This window comes from Sinocyclocheilus rhinocerous, unplaced genomic scaffold (genome assembly GCF_001515625.1).
Source record: "Sinocyclocheilus rhinocerous isolate Xijiao unplaced genomic scaffold, SAMN03320098_v1.1 scaffold688, whole genome shotgun sequence".
NCBI lineage: Eukaryota > Metazoa > Chordata > Actinopteri > Cypriniformes > Cyprinidae > Sinocyclocheilus > Sinocyclocheilus rhinocerous.
In genome coordinates, this window is record NW_015651641.1 from 2,225,498 (window position 1) to 2,243,608 (window position 18,111).

The 18,111-nt window shown below is 34.5% G+C and overlaps 1 protein-coding gene across 1 annotated transcript in view; it reads right to left on the reverse strand.

Annotated features, from left to right (window-relative positions):
- Nucleotides 1-4,021: 4,021 nt before the first annotated feature.
- Nucleotides 4,022-18,111, reverse strand: part of LOC107713298 (sodium/glucose cotransporter 1-like) — a 15,357-nt gene continuing 1,267 nt past the window's right edge. Inside the window, exons 2-15 of the mRNA XM_016518759.1 lie at nucleotides 16,605-16,676; nucleotides 15,674-15,778; nucleotides 15,173-15,232; nucleotides 14,927-15,031; nucleotides 14,304-14,409; nucleotides 12,654-12,734; nucleotides 12,357-12,568; nucleotides 9,617-9,752; nucleotides 8,391-8,498; nucleotides 8,132-8,282; nucleotides 7,859-8,027; nucleotides 6,518-6,733; nucleotides 5,540-5,645; nucleotides 4,022-4,649 (exon numbers count right to left, since the gene is read on the reverse strand). Of these exons, the coding sequence (XP_016374245.1) occupies nucleotides 4,435-4,649; nucleotides 5,540-5,645; nucleotides 6,518-6,733; nucleotides 7,859-8,027; nucleotides 8,132-8,282; nucleotides 8,391-8,498; nucleotides 9,617-9,752; nucleotides 12,357-12,568; nucleotides 12,654-12,734; nucleotides 14,304-14,409; nucleotides 14,927-15,031; nucleotides 15,173-15,232; nucleotides 15,674-15,778; nucleotides 16,605-16,676 (1,842 nt within the window). The 3' untranslated portion in view covers nucleotides 4,022-4,434. The remainder of the gene's footprint in view (nucleotides 4,650-5,539; nucleotides 5,646-6,517; nucleotides 6,734-7,858; nucleotides 8,028-8,131; nucleotides 8,283-8,390; nucleotides 8,499-9,616; nucleotides 9,753-12,356; nucleotides 12,569-12,653; nucleotides 12,735-14,303; nucleotides 14,410-14,926; nucleotides 15,032-15,172; nucleotides 15,233-15,673; nucleotides 15,779-16,604; nucleotides 16,677-18,111) is intronic.

Genomic DNA, 18,111 nt, shown 5'->3' on the forward strand with positions numbered 1-18,111 from the left:
AAGTTCATTAGTTAACATTAACAAGCACATTATCTCATATTTCTAGATATGTGAATATAAATTAAGTAATGATTAGTTAAACATTATATAATGTTTGTTCATGATTTATTAATGAAAGTTATTATAAAGTGTTACCAAATAAAGATATTGTCTCTCAAAAGAAAGAGTCGAATCTGAACCGCCTTAATGAGTTGTCATATTTTCGAATCTTCTGCCTGTTACCTATATACGACACAAGGTAAATATTTGCATAATCCCCTCCTGCCCGAGAAATATGAACACTCTGACTTGCCCACAAACACTTCTGCTTGTTAGTGTGTTTACATTATGTCGAGAAGATGCTGTGTTTTCAGCCTCACTGGGCATTCCCACAGTACCCACACGTGCACCTCAAATAAGTAAATATTAATAATAATGAATGCAATAAAACTGCTGTCATATCAAATAAAGTACCACATACAAAGTTTAAACTTACCACTGAAAAACGTCCTGATCAAGTCGTGCTTGCGATGGAGTTTCCGGTTGAGCGACTGCATCGGTATCCTCCTCGGACTCGGGCTCGAATTGATTAGGTAATATCGATGCCATTTTTGTAACCTTATAGCATCTTTGTTTACAAGTAACCCTCCGGAGCAAAAAAAATTATTATGGTAATGGACGTTTCCTCTGTTTATACAGAAAGACCAATCACAACAGACTTGGCCAACTGACCAATCAGAGCAGAGTAGGCTTATAGAATAGAGGAGTTTACAGACCTTAAGAAATCATTGAAAAATGATTCTAATATTAAATGTATATTCTGAGAAAATTACAATGTTTTCTGACCTTAGATGCATTTAAACCTGTTGTAGGGGACTCCAACACAATATTAGAACACTTTAAAATACCATATGACCTGCTCTTTAATTAAATGTTTAAAATACGTATTTAATTACTTTTGAGCATTTTGTAATTTGTATTTTGCTGGACAAAAAAAATCTAATGTAATTTGTAATTAAATACTTTGAGAGACAGTATTTTGTATTTGAAATACTTAAAAAACTTAATCAAGTAGGTCATTTTACTATTTTATGGAGTTACTATGGACTGTGTGCAAGAGCATGAGCAATAAGTTGCTGGCCACAGCTCACTTAATGGCCACTGGTGTTGCTAATAAGGGTTTCTGAATACTAAAATTACATAGAGCCCTTTAACAGCTAAATATCAGCATTTTTAGGAGTTCATCTGTACTGTTGACAGTGAAATAGCTTGAGCCATCCTCTTGAGTAGGACTAGGCGTTATGGCAATACAGTTTTGCAGGACTGCTTAATGTTTGACACACTGTTAAAGAAACTATAAAGGAGCGATACAGAAACATGAAAAAATAAAGCGTAGACATGCTTGATGGTATTCAAGTAAAGCAAGTCGGTTGTGGCTTAAGTGAACATAAGAAATTAGAAGAAATATGGATCAGTATATTGGATTTATTGTCTAGTGTTGGGGTTAAAGAATATGTTGTCTATAAGTTGTTTAAAGGAGGGGAAAGCACTTCTCTTTCTCTTATGTCTGTATCTAACTCCAGTATTACTACATGTAATGACACTTCTCTTGCACTTCAAATGATTGCTTGTAAATATTGTTTGTATTTTTGTATTTTCAAATTACTTGTATTTTAATTGAATACATTTCTCACACCAGTATTCAATATTTTAATTAAATACATTTGATGAGCAAGTATTTGTAATTTGTAACAAAATACTTTTTTATGTATTTGTGCCCATCTCTGTTTGTAGCTTATATATAGGTATGTATATGTATATGTACTGCCCCAGTGACAGCTTTGTACCCTTTTTCTGAGAGTGTATGACTCAGATTTCATATATATTTTAACACTTTTAAAAAAGTATATTGTATAGCATCAGAAATATCTTAATTTAGGCAAGGACAAATTACCTGATGAATCTTATTGGATAAGTAAACTAAAAATTCATATTTATAGATTAAGGCCTATAATTATGTACATTGATGAGCCATTACATTATGACCACCCCCAGCCTAGAGCAATCAGAGCGCCTGTCAACCAAATGGTGTCAAAGGTGCAGTTCACAGAGCAGTATATATACCACCGGAGGACCGGCTTTCGGTCAGTAGAGTGTTTGGTGTCAGAATGGGAAAGGCTGCCGATTTATCAGAGTTTGATAAAGGACAAATTGTGATGGCATGGCACCATGGAACTTTAATCTCTGAAATGACGCGCCTTGTGGGTTGTACACATGCTGCTGTAGAGAGTATGTATCAAAAGTGGTGCACGGATGGCCAAACGACAAACCATCGTCCAGCTATGTGTTGTCCACAGCTGATTGATGCCAGAGGAGAACGGAGACTGTCATGCATTGTTCACAGAGACTGCAGGGCCACATTGTGACAAATAACCAGCAGTTACATCAGTGGTGACCAGGGCAATGTGTCACAGCACACAGTTCATTACAGCCTTCTGGGTATGGGCCTGTGAATCCGACCACCCAGTCAGGTCCCCATGCTAACAACATGCCATCGCCAACAACACATGAAATGGGCCAAAGATCATTGAAATTGGACCATGGATGATTGGAAGAAAGTGGCCTGGTCTGACAAATCATGATTCCTGGTGCATCACGTCGACAGCCAAGCTCGAATACGCCGATTACCAACAGAGGCTATGGCACCTGCATGCACTATTGGGCGGACACAGGCCGGTTATGCTGTGGGCAATGTTTTCTTGGAACACTTTAGGCCTCATTATCCCAATAACACAATCCCTGACAGCTTTCAGGTATCTGAACATCGTTGCAGACCAAGTGCACCTATTCTTGGAAACTGTGTTCCCTGCCAGTGATGGCCATTACCAACAGATAATGCGCCATGCCACACTGCCAGAATTGTCATGAAGTGGTTTGAGGAACATGATGGTGAATTTCTGTTAATTCCTTGGCCTCCAAATTCACCCATTCCAACATTTGTGGTTCGACTTGGAAAAGTGGGTTTGTGCTACACCACCACCCTGCAATGTATGGGAACTGGAGGAACTGCTGTTGACATTATGGTATCTCCATCTCGTCGAATTAATACCTCGCCACGTATAGCCACTGTTTTGTGGACCAACAGGTTATTAGATAGGTGGTCATAATGTAATGGCTAAATATATATGTATTCACATGCATATACTTTATATATTCATAGTTATATGTATTCAAATTTACATTTTCATACTTATAACTTTATATTAATATTTACATTTATACAGTATATTCAGAACAATATCTATATATATTTTTAAATGTACATATATAAATTCAAAGTTGTAACGACATATTCAGATTTATTGAAATTGTGAACATTCCATTCTACCATTTTAAATTTTCTAAAATGTGAAAAACATCTACCAAATGAATGCTTCCTTTATAAATTCACAACTGAATCACACTAATAGGTCACTCATTGAACTTGAGTTGTTGAAGGAAACCAATGGTCCTGGACTTTGATTTCAGATGTTTCAATAGAATCTTCACACTAAATTAAGTATTAACTTTCCTCCTGCGCTCTTGCCTTTGAAAGGGTTTGCACACATGACTTTAATCTGAGATTTTTTTCAGAGGTTGTTATGGTAGTTTTGAACATGCTTCTGGCTTCTTACAAGTGTGCATCTTAAATACTAAAGTTCATTATTTTAATAAAGACATAATAAAGACAGAAAACATTAAATTAATACATTACAGAGTACAAGATATATACCATGGCAAAAAATATGAATGTTATTAAATAAAATATCTTTGCTTGTCCTAGACAAAAATATATTTTTTTACTTACAAGAAAATTTACCAAATAGTAAGACCAAAATATAACAGAAAAAACAATTTTTTTTTTGGAGTTTGGTAGATGAAAAGCATCTTAAAAATAGCACAGAAAAAGGCTTTGCATTGATTTGATCATAATGCATCAGAAGACTTTACGGGAAACATACAACAAAGCGGACTAGAACTTCATATTATTAGTTGAAACAATTACTCTGTAATATGTCAAAGGTACAAAGGCAGAACTTGCAGTAAACACTGTCAAATGTACAGTAAAAACAGTCAGGCATGTTTTAAATTAGATACTGTAGCAGCTAAGAAAGATTTGTCATGACTACAAGGGGAAAAACTATCAGTGAACTATCAGTTTTGGTCTTGGGTTTAAAATGAAAGTCAAAAATATTTTCTATTCTACTGCCATCAAATCAAAAACAGTAGGCAGCTGTAAGGGAGTTTTTGTTGAGGATATTATAAGGAAGTATTGAGTGTTTCAAGAGGAACTTTTGTAACTTCTTACAATCAGATTACTCACATTTAGCTTGTTGTTACAGATAAGGCAACATTTCTGTCCACACAATACAGCTCTAATATTCTTAATAGAGTTAGTTGATACTGATGTGATCTTTAACCAAAGAAACCATGGAAGAAGATGCAGACAGTGAGGAGGATAATAGCGTTAGCGTTGACCACGTTTCTCCATAGAGGTTTCTCAGTGGTGTCTGTGAGTTTCATCTTCAACTCCGCCTCCTGTTCTTTAGTCAGTTTAGGTGCATTGCCTTGATCAAAGCCGCAGAACCAGTTGTAGGCCTTCTTCCAACAGCTTGGATCCTCATGCACCTCTGCAAGGTCGAGAGGCAAGCGGAAACAGTTGTTAATTGTTTTTAATGTTTTAAAAATACTTTATGTGTGCAATAATTTGTGTGCCTGAATCAACATCCTTTGGTTTTCCTAGAACAGGGGTGTCACACTCAATTCCTGAAGGGCCGGAGCCCTGCAGAGTAGAGGTCTACCCGAACCCGAAGAGACCCGTAAATGTGCTACACTGAACCGACCCGGACCCGTCTATTATTTTGAAAGTTGGACCCGGGCCCGTGCAGAACCGAGAAATGTCAAAAATGTACTACCCGGAACCGACCGTCAATTATTTGAAAGATGGACCCGAACCCGGCCGGGAAGACACAGACCCGACTGGACCCGATCGGCACATATTCCACAGCAAATTGCTATTAACAAGTTGCGAAAATTAAACTTTTTGTCTTACCTAATGTAAGAAGCCTTCTCCCTTGCTCTTGAAAGATGGCTCAGTACCCAGTTTATATGGACCAGCTGACTCCACTGAATTACAACCTGTAAGTATGGTATACATAATAGATGTTTATATTTTCTATTGAGTGTTCAAAACATGGAACTATGGCAATGGGAGAAAAATTCCAAAACAATATTAGGAACCTTAAAAATGACATAATAGGGGCACTTTAAAATACACTGCTGTCAAGATGTACATTTCAGGAGCTGGGTTGGAACAAAACTCTGCAGGGCTCCCTCCGGGAATTGAGTTTGAGACCCCTGTCCTAGAACTACAATCTATTCAACTAATTATGGCCCTAACCTAGTCTCAGTGTCACACGGCACACTCACAGTCCATTCACTGAGCCCTGTGATGCTTATTGCAAACAAAAATGGAGAGTGCTATCTGATGGTACATATTTGGTGGATCGTGCAGATGTACCTTCTGTTTGCATAGAGTCTGAATCCTGATCTTCAGTCCAGTCATCTTCTTCCAGATCAATCCTCTCCTCAGTGTTGTTCCGCAAACTCCAGCAGAGCCTGTACAGCTGTAAAACAACAAGGGGCCACAGAATGAGGGGCCATGACAGAGAAAATGCTTTTCTATTTAAATCTCTGTTTTTCATAATGTTATGTTGATAAATCTACATATATAGGCCCTACGACCATTCAAAAGTTTGGGGTTGTAAAATACGGCTGTAGTGCATACATTTTCATAAGTTTTCTATTTTAACATATATTAAAATGTAATTTATTCCTGTGATGCAAAGCTGATTTTTCAGCATCATTACTCCAGTCTTCAGTGTCACATGATCCTTCAGAAATCATTATGCTGATTTGCTGATCAAGATTTGTTATTATGAATGTTGAAAACACTTTTTGTTGCTTGATATTTTTGTGGAAACCATGAAACACTGCCATTCAAAAGATTTTCTTAAAAAAAAAAAATGTTTATTCAGCAAGGAAGCATTAATTTGTTCAAAAGTGACAGAAAAGACTTCCATTTCAAATAAATGTTGTTCATTTAACTTTCTGTTCAACAAAGAATAAAAAATGCTTGGAAACAAAGAAAAAAAAAGATGGTTTCCACAAAAATGTTTTCGACATTGAAAATAAGAATCATTAATAATTGAGCATCAGTAATAGTTGATAATAATTGAGCAGCAAATCAGCATATTAGAATGATTTCTGAAGGATCATGTGACACTGAAGAGTAATGATGCTGAACATTCAGCTTTGCATTTTAAAATATATTCAAATAGAAAAGAGTTATTTTAAATTGTAATAATATTTCACAATATTACTGTTTTTACTGTATTTTAGATCAAATGCAGTCTTGAGTATAAGAGACTTCTTTCAAAAGCATTAAAAAAATCACAAGTATTCTGAACTTTATAGTTTAGTTGTTAGAAGAGCTTACATGTTTGTCATCAATGGGTTTGGTCATGAGGGAGATGCCCAGTATCAATATACAGGACAGGCTGAAGAGGATGAGGGCAAAATAGAGGTAGTGCACACCACAGATGATCGTGGGACAGTTACTGGGACTCACGCAGCTGCCTGTGCCGTAGGCAAACTCAGTTATCATACGTGCCAGACCCACCAACAGACCAATACACAACCCGTAGAAAGCACCCTGTGAGGACACATCAACAACATGTGCTTTAAAATCTCAACACCCATTCACTGCAATTATAAAGCTTGGAAGAGCCAGGACATTTTTAATATTACTCTGATTGTATTCGTCCGAAAGAAGAAAGTCATGTACACCTAGGATGGCTTGAGGGTGAGTAAATCATGGGGTAATTTTCATTTTTGGGTGAACTATCACTTTAAGAATATGAACCATGGTTTTACTACAAATAAAACCAAAAAACCATGGTTATTGCAGTTAACCACAAATTAACCATGGTTTTGCTGCACTAACCATAGTTTAACCATTTGTAGTTAAACTGTGATTATACAAATGGTAATCAATCCGGCAAAAATCATATTTACTACACATTTACTGTAATAAAACCATGGTTAATTTAGCTGCTAGCATGTTTTAACACATTGTTAACATGTTTTGGTAACACTTTACAATAAGGTTTATTAGTTAACATTAGTTTTCCAAGATTGTGCAGCCTCTGGTTGTAAAAACCTCAGAAATTTTAATTCTCGAAGAAATGGCATAACCTGCATGTGAGAATGTGTTGGTTTTTAAACTATAGTAAATTTTTGATGTTGTGTTAACTAATGCCTTCATCTTGTTGTATTGTGTTAGTTTAGCAAAATCTTCTGCTGAAGTCTATTGTAGATATAGATATTCATACATGCGTATAACTATACAGTTGCAGATCCACAGTCAACTTGCTCTTGAGTGTTCATGAACCGGCTTTGACTGTTCCAATATGGCGGACAGCTTGCATACATACAGCGGCCCATAGAAGCAGCCAATAATGAGGTATCAATGTATATATATATATATATATACAGTATATATGGTTTTCACAAGTTGCTAGCATGTTTTAGCACATGGTTAACATGTTTTAGCATGTTGCTAGCATGTCTCTAGCATGTTTTCACACACTGTTAGCATGTTTTAGCACATTGCTAGCATATTTCTATCATGTTTTAGCACATTGTCAAGCAACATAATCATCAGCAAAATTTTGATTGTGTGTGAAAAACTGTATGTTTTATAAAATTTTAAAAATTCAAACTAGCAAAATGGAAACAAAATTATTGCAAAGCTACGAAATGTTTAGATTTAACTCACTGGTTCATTGACTCGCTTGCAGAAAATGGCGAGGGTGAAGACAGCAGCAATGGGTGGAGCCAGATAACTGGTGATGGACTGAATGTAGTCGAAGAGCTGCCCGCTCTGAGCCGACTGAACGATGGGGATCCACGCGATACTCACGCCGATCAGAAACAGCATGAACACCCTAAACACATGAACACAAGCCTCTCAGAGCCTATTCATCTCAGTTTCTGCTCACAAAATCAGAAAATCAATATCCAACACAAACAAACAGACACGCGAACACACCTCCCCGCGATCATGAGCTCCTTTTCCTTGGATTTGGGGCGGATCTTGGTGTAAATGTCCATTGTGAAGAGTGTGCTAGCGCTGTTAAAGATGGAAGTGAGTGAACTCATCAGAGAGGCCAGCATGACGGACAACATCAACCCTCTGAGACCTTCGTAAACACACACAGCAGTTTAGAGCCATATCACCAAACAGATCTATCAAAGCAGTCTATTAGAGATGTAAGAGACAGAAATAGAAATATCAGATTATTCTTTACCGTTTGGCATCAGATCCACCACTAGTTTTGGATAAGCAATATTACTGCAGCCCACACTGGCTCCACAGTAGTAGTCACACTCTGCTGGATCCACGCATGCAATCTCATCTGACACACAAAAAAAAAAAAATTAGTTCACTAATAGTCTTTCACTGTTCACTGACCTTCTGATGCATGATGCATTCAAAAAATGTCACAAAAATTGCTGCACATTACTTTTGGATTGTCAGAATTTCTTACCACAAAGTCCACATACCATTTTGGCTAAATTGTTTAATTTCGCTAAATTATTCAGCTCTGTAATTGTTATGGTATTATGAACGTCAGATTTACCCTCCCTGAAATGTCATATGAAACCAGTGTTATTTTGGTATTATTTGTATACTATTTGTTAGTATTTTAAATAAAAAAATATTTATATACAGTATTTGCAGTTTTCATTTTAAGTTTTTTTTTTGTTATTTATTTTTTTTTGTTATGAGTTTGTCTTTTTTTTTTTTTGATTTTTTAAAATTTCTAATATGCAGAATTATTATTTTATGTCTGCTGTTCAACACAATTAAAAAATATATAGAATTATTTATTAGAAGAATAAAAACATACCATACATTATTATTATTATTATTATTATTATTACTATTATTAAGGCACAATATTAATAAAATATTAAAGAACCAACTGAAACATGGGAATCAATGTTACTTTAACATTATTTATATACTATTATAGTATTTACTAGTATTTTGAATTAGCACTTAGTTTTATATTTGAATTTTAATTTAAGTTTTAGTCTTGTTATGTTCTTTGTAATTTTTAAAATTATTTTTATACTTCTATTTTTTTGTAATTTTAGTATTTAAAATTAAACATTTCTATTTTCATTTCTTTACGTTTAAGTTTTTGTTTAATTTTATATTTCAGCTTTATTTCAATAAGCGAAAACAGTTTTTTAGTTTTAGTTAATAGTAACAACACTGCTTCAAACTGGTTGCTTAAAGTGTAAATCAGACTCTCTGTCTGTCTAAGCAGGCTGTTGCTTGTTAAAATAAGTTACTAGCATATTCTGTGAGAAATAAGTGGACCAGACTTTATGCTGATGAGCAAAACTCTAGTTCTGTGAGACTGATCAAACCTTAGTTCACCATATATCACTCAGACAAGATTCAGTCAACATAAATAGTCAGTTTATCACCCTTCTCACCCAGGATGGTGCCAGTCTTTCTTACCTGTGTACAGCACTCGGCTGATCATGCCAGGGAAAACCATGAGGAACATTGGCAGAAGTTTGAGGTAACCACACAGGATGCAGCCCGCTTTCACATGAGACAGGTTCTTGGCAGACAGACAGCGCTGCACAATCACCTAAAACAAGATGGAGAGTTTGTGTGATTAACCCAGAGGAACATTTCAGTGCTCACAGCTGATTAGTCCACTTATTGGCTAGTTCAGAAGGGCCTTGCATTTAACGTTTGAGCTTTTATTTATGGTTGTTGTTCAGTTTATACACTTCTGTTCAATAGTTTTTGTTTAAAAAAGCTAACGTTTTTGAAAGAAGTCTCTTTTGCTCACCAAGGCTGCACTAATTTAATCAAAAATACAGTAAAAACAGTAATATTGTGAAATGTTATTACAAAGTAAAATATCTGTTTTCTATTTGAAAATATTTTAAAATGTAATTTATTCCTGTGATGCAAAGTTGAATTTTCAGCATCATTACTTCAGTGTCACATGATCCTTCAGAAAGCATTCTAATATGCTGATTTGCTGCTCACCTTTATTATAATTATTATCAATGTTGAAAACAGTTGTGCTGCTTCTTATTTTTGTGGAAACCGTGATTTGTAGTATTGTAGTATTGTACTGTATTTTTTTCCACCACTATATAAACAATTGTTGAGATGCAGGGAAAGTACGTCATGAACTATGATAAACTTTTATGGCTGTTTTTCTGCTGTAGTGCTACATACAGTACAAACAAAGACTATTGATATACTGTTCATAAAAACAAACATCTGAGGATTAGTAGATTTAAATTACATGACTTTTGTTTCTTCACTAAACATTGAACTCTCTTCAAATATTTTTTTCTTATCACAGAAAGAATATCCCATTACAAGGTATGTGGCATTAATAAACATGTTTATGTCTCCTTGCATCTTTTGAAGCTAAAATATTGATCCTTTTTTTTTTTTTGCTAGTGACCTACCTAAATCACTCAATTACCAAACTATGGCAACCAAACATGGGAGTCTGATAAGATAAACTTGGAGTCTTGCTAATGGGCTGTTAAACTACAGTAACTTAACCAAGTCTATATCTGCTTCTCTCTGGCTGTTTGCGTATCTTATCTTACTCAGTGGGGACTTATCTGGGGTCTAACTAAAAGCATGTCTGTTTAAGCTTAGACACGCTCTGACTAAAACCAGCAGCACACTGTTTAGACACACTGAGAAACTCAAGAAGAAACTCAAGTGCAGTTTGCGGTCCTAAAGTGGACAAATTTGTAAATGTGTGTGTGTGCGTGTGTGAATGTTTGTTCCTTAGCATGTGTTGGACATACCTCTTATTTTATCAAACATTCTATGTCCAAATTATAAGTATAAAGCAATACGAGAAAGTAGTCACAACCTATCCAGCTAATGTTCTGGCATTTCCCTCAAAGTTATGAACAAACATTCTTCCAATAACGTTAATAGAACATTTGTTCAAAGTTATCTGCTCTTTAATAATGATCTTAAAATGTTAGCACAAAAACATTGTTCATGGAACTTTTTTCTGGAACATTTTAGTTGGATATTCGTCAAATTTTTTTTTATTTAAAAAAAAAAATTTTTACTACTTGTTTCAGAATGTTCAAAGCAGGGTTATTATAGTTAACTAAAACTAAAACTAAAACCATAAAAATATATATATATATTTTTTGTTTCTTGAAATAAAAAGGTTAATTGAAATAAAATATAAAAAAATATATTTTAAGCTTCTCATTTTCATTTAATTTAACTCTTAAAATAACTAAAACTAAAACTGAAATAAAAATGTATGAACACTATATAGACGTTTAAAAACAACAAAAATTAATAAAAATGACAAGAACACACAACAAAATTACTAAAACGTTAAAATTGACATGAAAGCAGAAAAAAAATATATAATTCAAAGTATTAACACAACCTATAATAGTATCTCAATGACACTAAACTTACAGATTCAGATATCATTCAAAAGTAACATTCCCATAATGTTTGCATAATAATAAAATGGAACGTTCCCTAAACATTCATATAACCAAGAAAAAAACAAAAAAACATGTAAAACATTTAAATGTTCAAAACACACACACACACACACACACACATTTCACTATAAAACATTTATGAGGATGTTTTGAACATTCAGAGAAACCATTGGCAAAACGTTCTTAGAATATATTTTTGTTAGCTGGGTAAAAAGTGTTAATGCACAAATATTAAGGCCTGTTCACACCAAGAACACTTTAAATGCTCAAGCTCTTTAAAGTCAGGTGGATTCTGCCTGGCTGTCAATATTTTGTTCATCAGATGAAAAAAAAAAATTTCTGAAAGTGAATCCAACGATATTTTCAAAACACACACACACACACACACACACACACACACACACATTTCACTGTAAAACATTTATGAGGATGTTTTGAACATTCAGAGAAACCATTGGCAAAACGTTCTTAGAATATATTTTTGTTAGCTGGGTAAAAAGTGTTAATGCACAAATATTAAGGTCTGTTCACACCAAGAACACTTTAAATGCTCAAGCTCTTTAAAGTCAGGTGGATTCTGCCTGGCTGTCAATATTTTGTTCATCAGATGAAAAAAAAAAATTTCTGAAAGTGAATCCAACGATATTATTCCTCTGTGTTGTTATCATTAAAGTTATCTTCCTTGGTGTGAACAAACTTTTAGTCGGTAGCCTTGATAAATGGATCAGTACCTGGTCAGTGCACCAGTACCAGGCGGCCTGGATAGTAAGACCAAAGATCAGGCCAGGCCAGGGCAGATCGCCGGTGATGGGGTCTCTAAAGATGTGGAATGAGTCTGCACGAGGAGTGTAGCACTTTTCACTGATGTTCACTCCCACCACTGACGGGATCGCAGTCATGTATCGGTCTTTGAAGTTCTCATAGCCTCCCACCTCATTGAACGCTGCAAGAAAACGGTTGATGTTGAAGCAAGTAGTCATTGAGTGTTGTCCAAAGTGTTTAAATCACAAAAATATGAACAGACATACCAAAACCCATAAGAATGAATGATCCCACAACCATGATGATGGTCTGCAGGGTGTCTGTGTAGATAACTGCAGCTAGACCACCTGTAGAAGAAACCGTGAAGGTTTATCAATAAAAATCAACTGAGAAACTGAAAAGGAAGGGAAAATTATATTTGCAGAGATGTACTCTTGGCATAAGGTTTTTTTTTTTTTTTTTTTTACTTTTTTAACATTGTCTAGAAATGCATATAGAAACACACACACACACAATTTTACAACCTGCTGTAATTGTAAAAAAAAAAACAGTAATTGCAAAAAAATATATAATATTATCTACAGCCACTTACTTTAAGAGAGAATACTTTCATAGCACATTTTAAAAGTGTACTTTTGTAACAATAAATTTTTTACTTTAAAGTTTAAAATTATGTTTTAATAATCTTTTGTCGTTTTTTAAAGAAGTACACTTATTTTTGTGTTGACTAACATACTAAAGCCCATGTAAAGCACTTGATTATAATTTTAGTGTGATATCCCATATCTTTTTTACCCATACCCATTTTTTATATATATTTATAATTTATTCATATTATATTCTTTAAATGTATTACATTTCATCATTACTAATTACAAATAAATCTAAATACACGACATTGCAATTAACATGCACTTAAGTCTATTCTTAACCGCAATATTATATTACTACAGTGTATTAATTCCATAATCAGATTTTTTAAACGTATATGTACTTCTTTTTCACAAGGGTAAACTAAACTTGCTGTCATAAAATATCAAATTGTCTGATATTTTAACAGACTCGACGGTACTCTTTGATATCATTTCCTGTTTTATGTTTTTTTCTGCACATTTTTCCATGTTGGTCGCGCGCCACATGACTTTGGATTGGCTTACAAATGTTTTTCAAATATTAATAAGCAGTAAAAGAGTTTAGTGAAGAGAGAGAGAGATTTCTCATAAAAAATAATGAAATATATTAATATATTAAATTGCTTAAGGTTTTCTTTTCAATAATTTCATTCTTTTTCTCTACTACAATATCAGGACAGTTATATTGGCTTGACATTTTTGACTTAATGCTCTCTCTCTCTCAAAAAAAACAACAAATCAAAATGAATTTTAATTCTAGAAATTGTTTGTGAGGCAGTGCTCTATTAATATTCCTTGGGTCTCTAAAGCCTTAGCAACTGCAGTTTATCAGTCACAGAAGCACACAAACACTCTCAGCCACAGCTCATGTAAACATTTACAGCTGGTAGGATGATTTCTGATTTCTTACAGTTTATTGTTGGGCTGTTTTGTTCCTGAGATAAATATATTACACAACAGAGCATGGGGATGACAGAAGTTTAAAGTGGCAGTGCATTATAGATTTTCTTGCCCAGGCTTATCAGCTATTGTCAGTACGTGCAATTACCCATAACACATACACATCACGCTACAATAAGCAGCCCACTGCATGGTCCTACAACCCTGGACTTCACTCTCTGTTGTAGTATAAACTTCAGAGTCCATATAAAAATCAACTTCACTACTATTTTATATATGACCACTACATATATATATATATTAGAGAGAGAGCGAACCACTGATGTAGAATATGTAACAGTGCAATGTGTCAGTTTAAAGTATGCAGTATTTCAGTCAACAGACCTGTTACTGTGTAAAGAGCCGTAATGAGCAGCAAAATAATCACGGCCAGGTAAATGTTTAGTCCCAGAGCCTGGTTGATGAAAATGGCTCCTGCAAACATGTCCGCCTGAGAGGTGAAAAAAGGAAGAATAAAAAAAGGAGGTGTGACGCAAATGTTTGAACTGTTTCAAAACAAGGTCTTTATCTTTGAAATCTAAACCCACTTTAGTCTGACTGCATATGGCAATAAAAGGTATTTCCACATGGACATCGCAGCCATTTCAAATCGACTGTCAGACTACAACCAGTGTTTAGTGAAGATCTGATTTAAAGAGGGCTGGACAGTCAGCAAAAAATATCTAAATTAATTTAAATTCAGAAATAAGGACCTTGTCATTTTTTTAAATGACAAATAGCCCATGTAGCCTCTCATAATTGGTCAAAAAAGCTGCATTCATAATAATGATAAATTAACTATCAAAATGCTGTTTAAAATCACTTTCGATTAAGTGTAGCACGTAACACTACTGATGGTATGTCAAAGTATCATAAGTATTGTATGGCAGCTACCTCTCAAAGTACCATGCAATTACCATGTGATACCAGTGCTTTTTTTTATGGGTTGACACAGATTCTGGACTCACAGAGATTTTGGTGAAAACGTAAAGAAACAGGGAGAGCACGGACAGGTAGATCCGGATCCGCTGCCCACCAAAGCGTTTCTTCAGGTACTCTGGCATGGTCACGACCTGCAGATGCAAAGAGAATAAAGGGTCATAAAAATGATACCGCAGAGATAAAGTGGTCGACACATTCATGTTGTGTAAGTCAGCAATATTTGAAAGGTTTGTTCTGCAATGCCGGTTGGAGAGGAAGAAATGTAAGCATACCCCAGCCTTTATGTAGATGGGCACGAAGAGCCATCCCAGAATAATCACAACAACAAGAGCCTGAGGAAAAAAATAAAAAGAGACAAAAACTATGAAAAATTATTTTTGTTAATTAAAATAAGGCTGAAATACTATAAAATATAAATAAATAAAGATGAAAAACGTGATAAAAAAGTAAATAATACTAAAATAACTTTAAGATAAATCTTAAAATGTTTTAATTGGTTCTTTAATATCTTACTACTACTAATAATAATAATACATAGTTTTTATCCTTCTAATAAATAATTATAATTTTGCTTTTATTCTACTGAAAAGCAAAAATAAAATAATTTAAAATCTGTTCTATATATCGGACATTTTTATGACTATATTTAAACGCAAAATGTAGAATAATATTTTTTTTCCATAGTCATGAATAGTAAGCTAAAACATAAAATCCAGCCACACATCAAAATGATTGAATATCATAAATGTAATTTTAAGGCATTTTTAACATACGTTCCACTCAAACCCCCCGATAGCAATGCCAGCCGCTGCTCCAGTTCCTGCTATTCCCACAAAATGCCCACTTCCGATGTTGCTTGCAAAGAGAGAGGCTCCAATCTAGAAAAAAGTTGAACATTTTTTAAAGCAATTTGACTAAGATTTGCTTCATATTATATCTACTATTATACAAACATTTGATATTCGGTATCAGGGTTTAAACTGAAGTGAAATCTGAATCTAAGTAATCAGCTAAATTTTTGAACGTCAGAAAGGTTACAAAAGTGTAAGTCTTCAGCATAGGATTGTGGGAACTGTATTGCTTCAGAACATATTAACTCTGTCTACTGTTTGACTATATCTGGCAATGCAATCACCATAATGATAAGTTATAACAACTGCTTCTTCTGCACAGCCTGAGGTGTAATTCAAACAATAACGAATGCAACTATGAACTTCGTAATAACAAATAAAAACCTTAAAAAATGTGGTATTAGGTGATAACTTTAACATGGACCACAGCATATCAGCTCCATAAAAACTGCATAAGCAAAGCATATCAGTATTTTCAGCTGTGAATTGTGAGTCGCATCTGGCATCAGTGCATAATGGCCCTATAAAAGTTATCATTCACCCATGATATCAAGGTTCTGAAATGGAGGGGCAGTTAGGGTCATTATCATGCCATATCTGTTATCATGTGAAATCACTGGTCATGCTATTGATAGATACATAATCAGCTTCTACTTTTATGGCCGTTTCAGTCTTTTGTAGCACATTACGACAGAAATTCGCCACATTTAGCACACTAAATGATTGATCACTATTGATGTTGTATTTGATCAAGTGGTGTCATTTTGTCGATGTCCATAACATATTGAGTACAAAACAAAATGCTTTTAAGGTTTAAAGCACGGTCATCCTCAATTTTGGTCCATTTACTTACTGGCCACCACACCATACTCCTGCCAGCCAGGAAAAAGCCTCCCACTGTGGCTCGATTGGTCCGTACCATTGCCTTTGGACAGAAAGAGCCATTCAATTCAGCATATATACAGTCCCAGACACTTAGAATGTTAGACAAAATTATATGTGACTTCATATAAGGTGTCATACCGGCAGGATCAGACACATTTCATAATAACACATCACACTGGTGGACTCAAAGGTTGATGTATTGGTGTTCAGTGAGTGACGTTTTTTCTGTTCTCATTGCGAACCCAAGAGAATCCAAAATAATCTTCACCCATTTTGCTGATGTTTGAAAGAATTTTTTTCGAATGCAAAAATGCATTATATATTTTATTTGAAAAAAAAAATCTGTTTTTCTAAAGGATTTTAGCATAAAAAAAACCCCAAACAACTTGAAAAACTGCTTTATATTATATGTCGCACACATTCACTTATATGTGTGCGTATAGAGATGGGTGTGACCTTCTCAGAGTTAATTATAAAAGTGTGTTTGTGTCTTAGAGCTGTCAAAAATCTGAGATTTGAGAATCATTAATGATCAACTTATTTAGCAGGAAGTATGAGACTGGGTACTTGAAAAGAGTAAGAGGACATTTCAGCAGCCTCATCACCTGCATCTTAATTATTGGGTTTCACTGAGTCAACTATGTCAAGTAAAGATCCACTTCTCAAATCTATGGTCCAGAAATTAGTGTATATACTGTAACATTGGTCATAAGGACACCCTTATGTTTTAAGTGGCACTGCAGCTTGAACACAAAAGAAAGTGAAAATGGCTGATCAACTGACAAACGACAACCCTTACAAATTTAGGGTTCATACTCTACAGGAGCATTTAATGGACATCCTAAAGTGATTCTATTGGTTGAGAAACTTGGTTACTCTGGTCATTGCCTGATTTTACCAAAAAACTGCTTTACAGTGTATTTAGTCTTAATCATGAAAACACGTTAATGCATATAATTTTATCATATTTTTCTAATTGCATAGCATATTAAATTACCAAAGCTAAAAATTGTGAAATTTAACATTTCAGGCTTTAGTGTGCAAGCTAACAGTTTACCTTGCTAGCTTAGCATAGCACTAATGAGTTAAGGAAGGCTGTTTGATTAGGTAGAACGTCTCGGTTACGTATGGTAACCCTCGTTCCCTGAAGGAGGGAACGGAGACGTCACGTCGCAGGATCAGACACATTTCATAATAACACATCACACTGGTGGACTCAAAGGTTGATGTATTGGTGTTCAGTGGCTTTGTTTGTTGTTCAATTAAATATGTTTGAATTTTCTCAAGAGGGTTTAAAATGATATGGATTTCAGAGGGGCAAATACATACAGAAAAATATGGTGTTATCAAAAAATCCCAGAAATGTCAATGCCTTCAATAAGACTAATTAAGATACATTAAGACAATATAAATTTTTTTATATATTTATATTGTATATATATATATTTTTTTTTTTTTTTTTTTTTTTTAAAAAA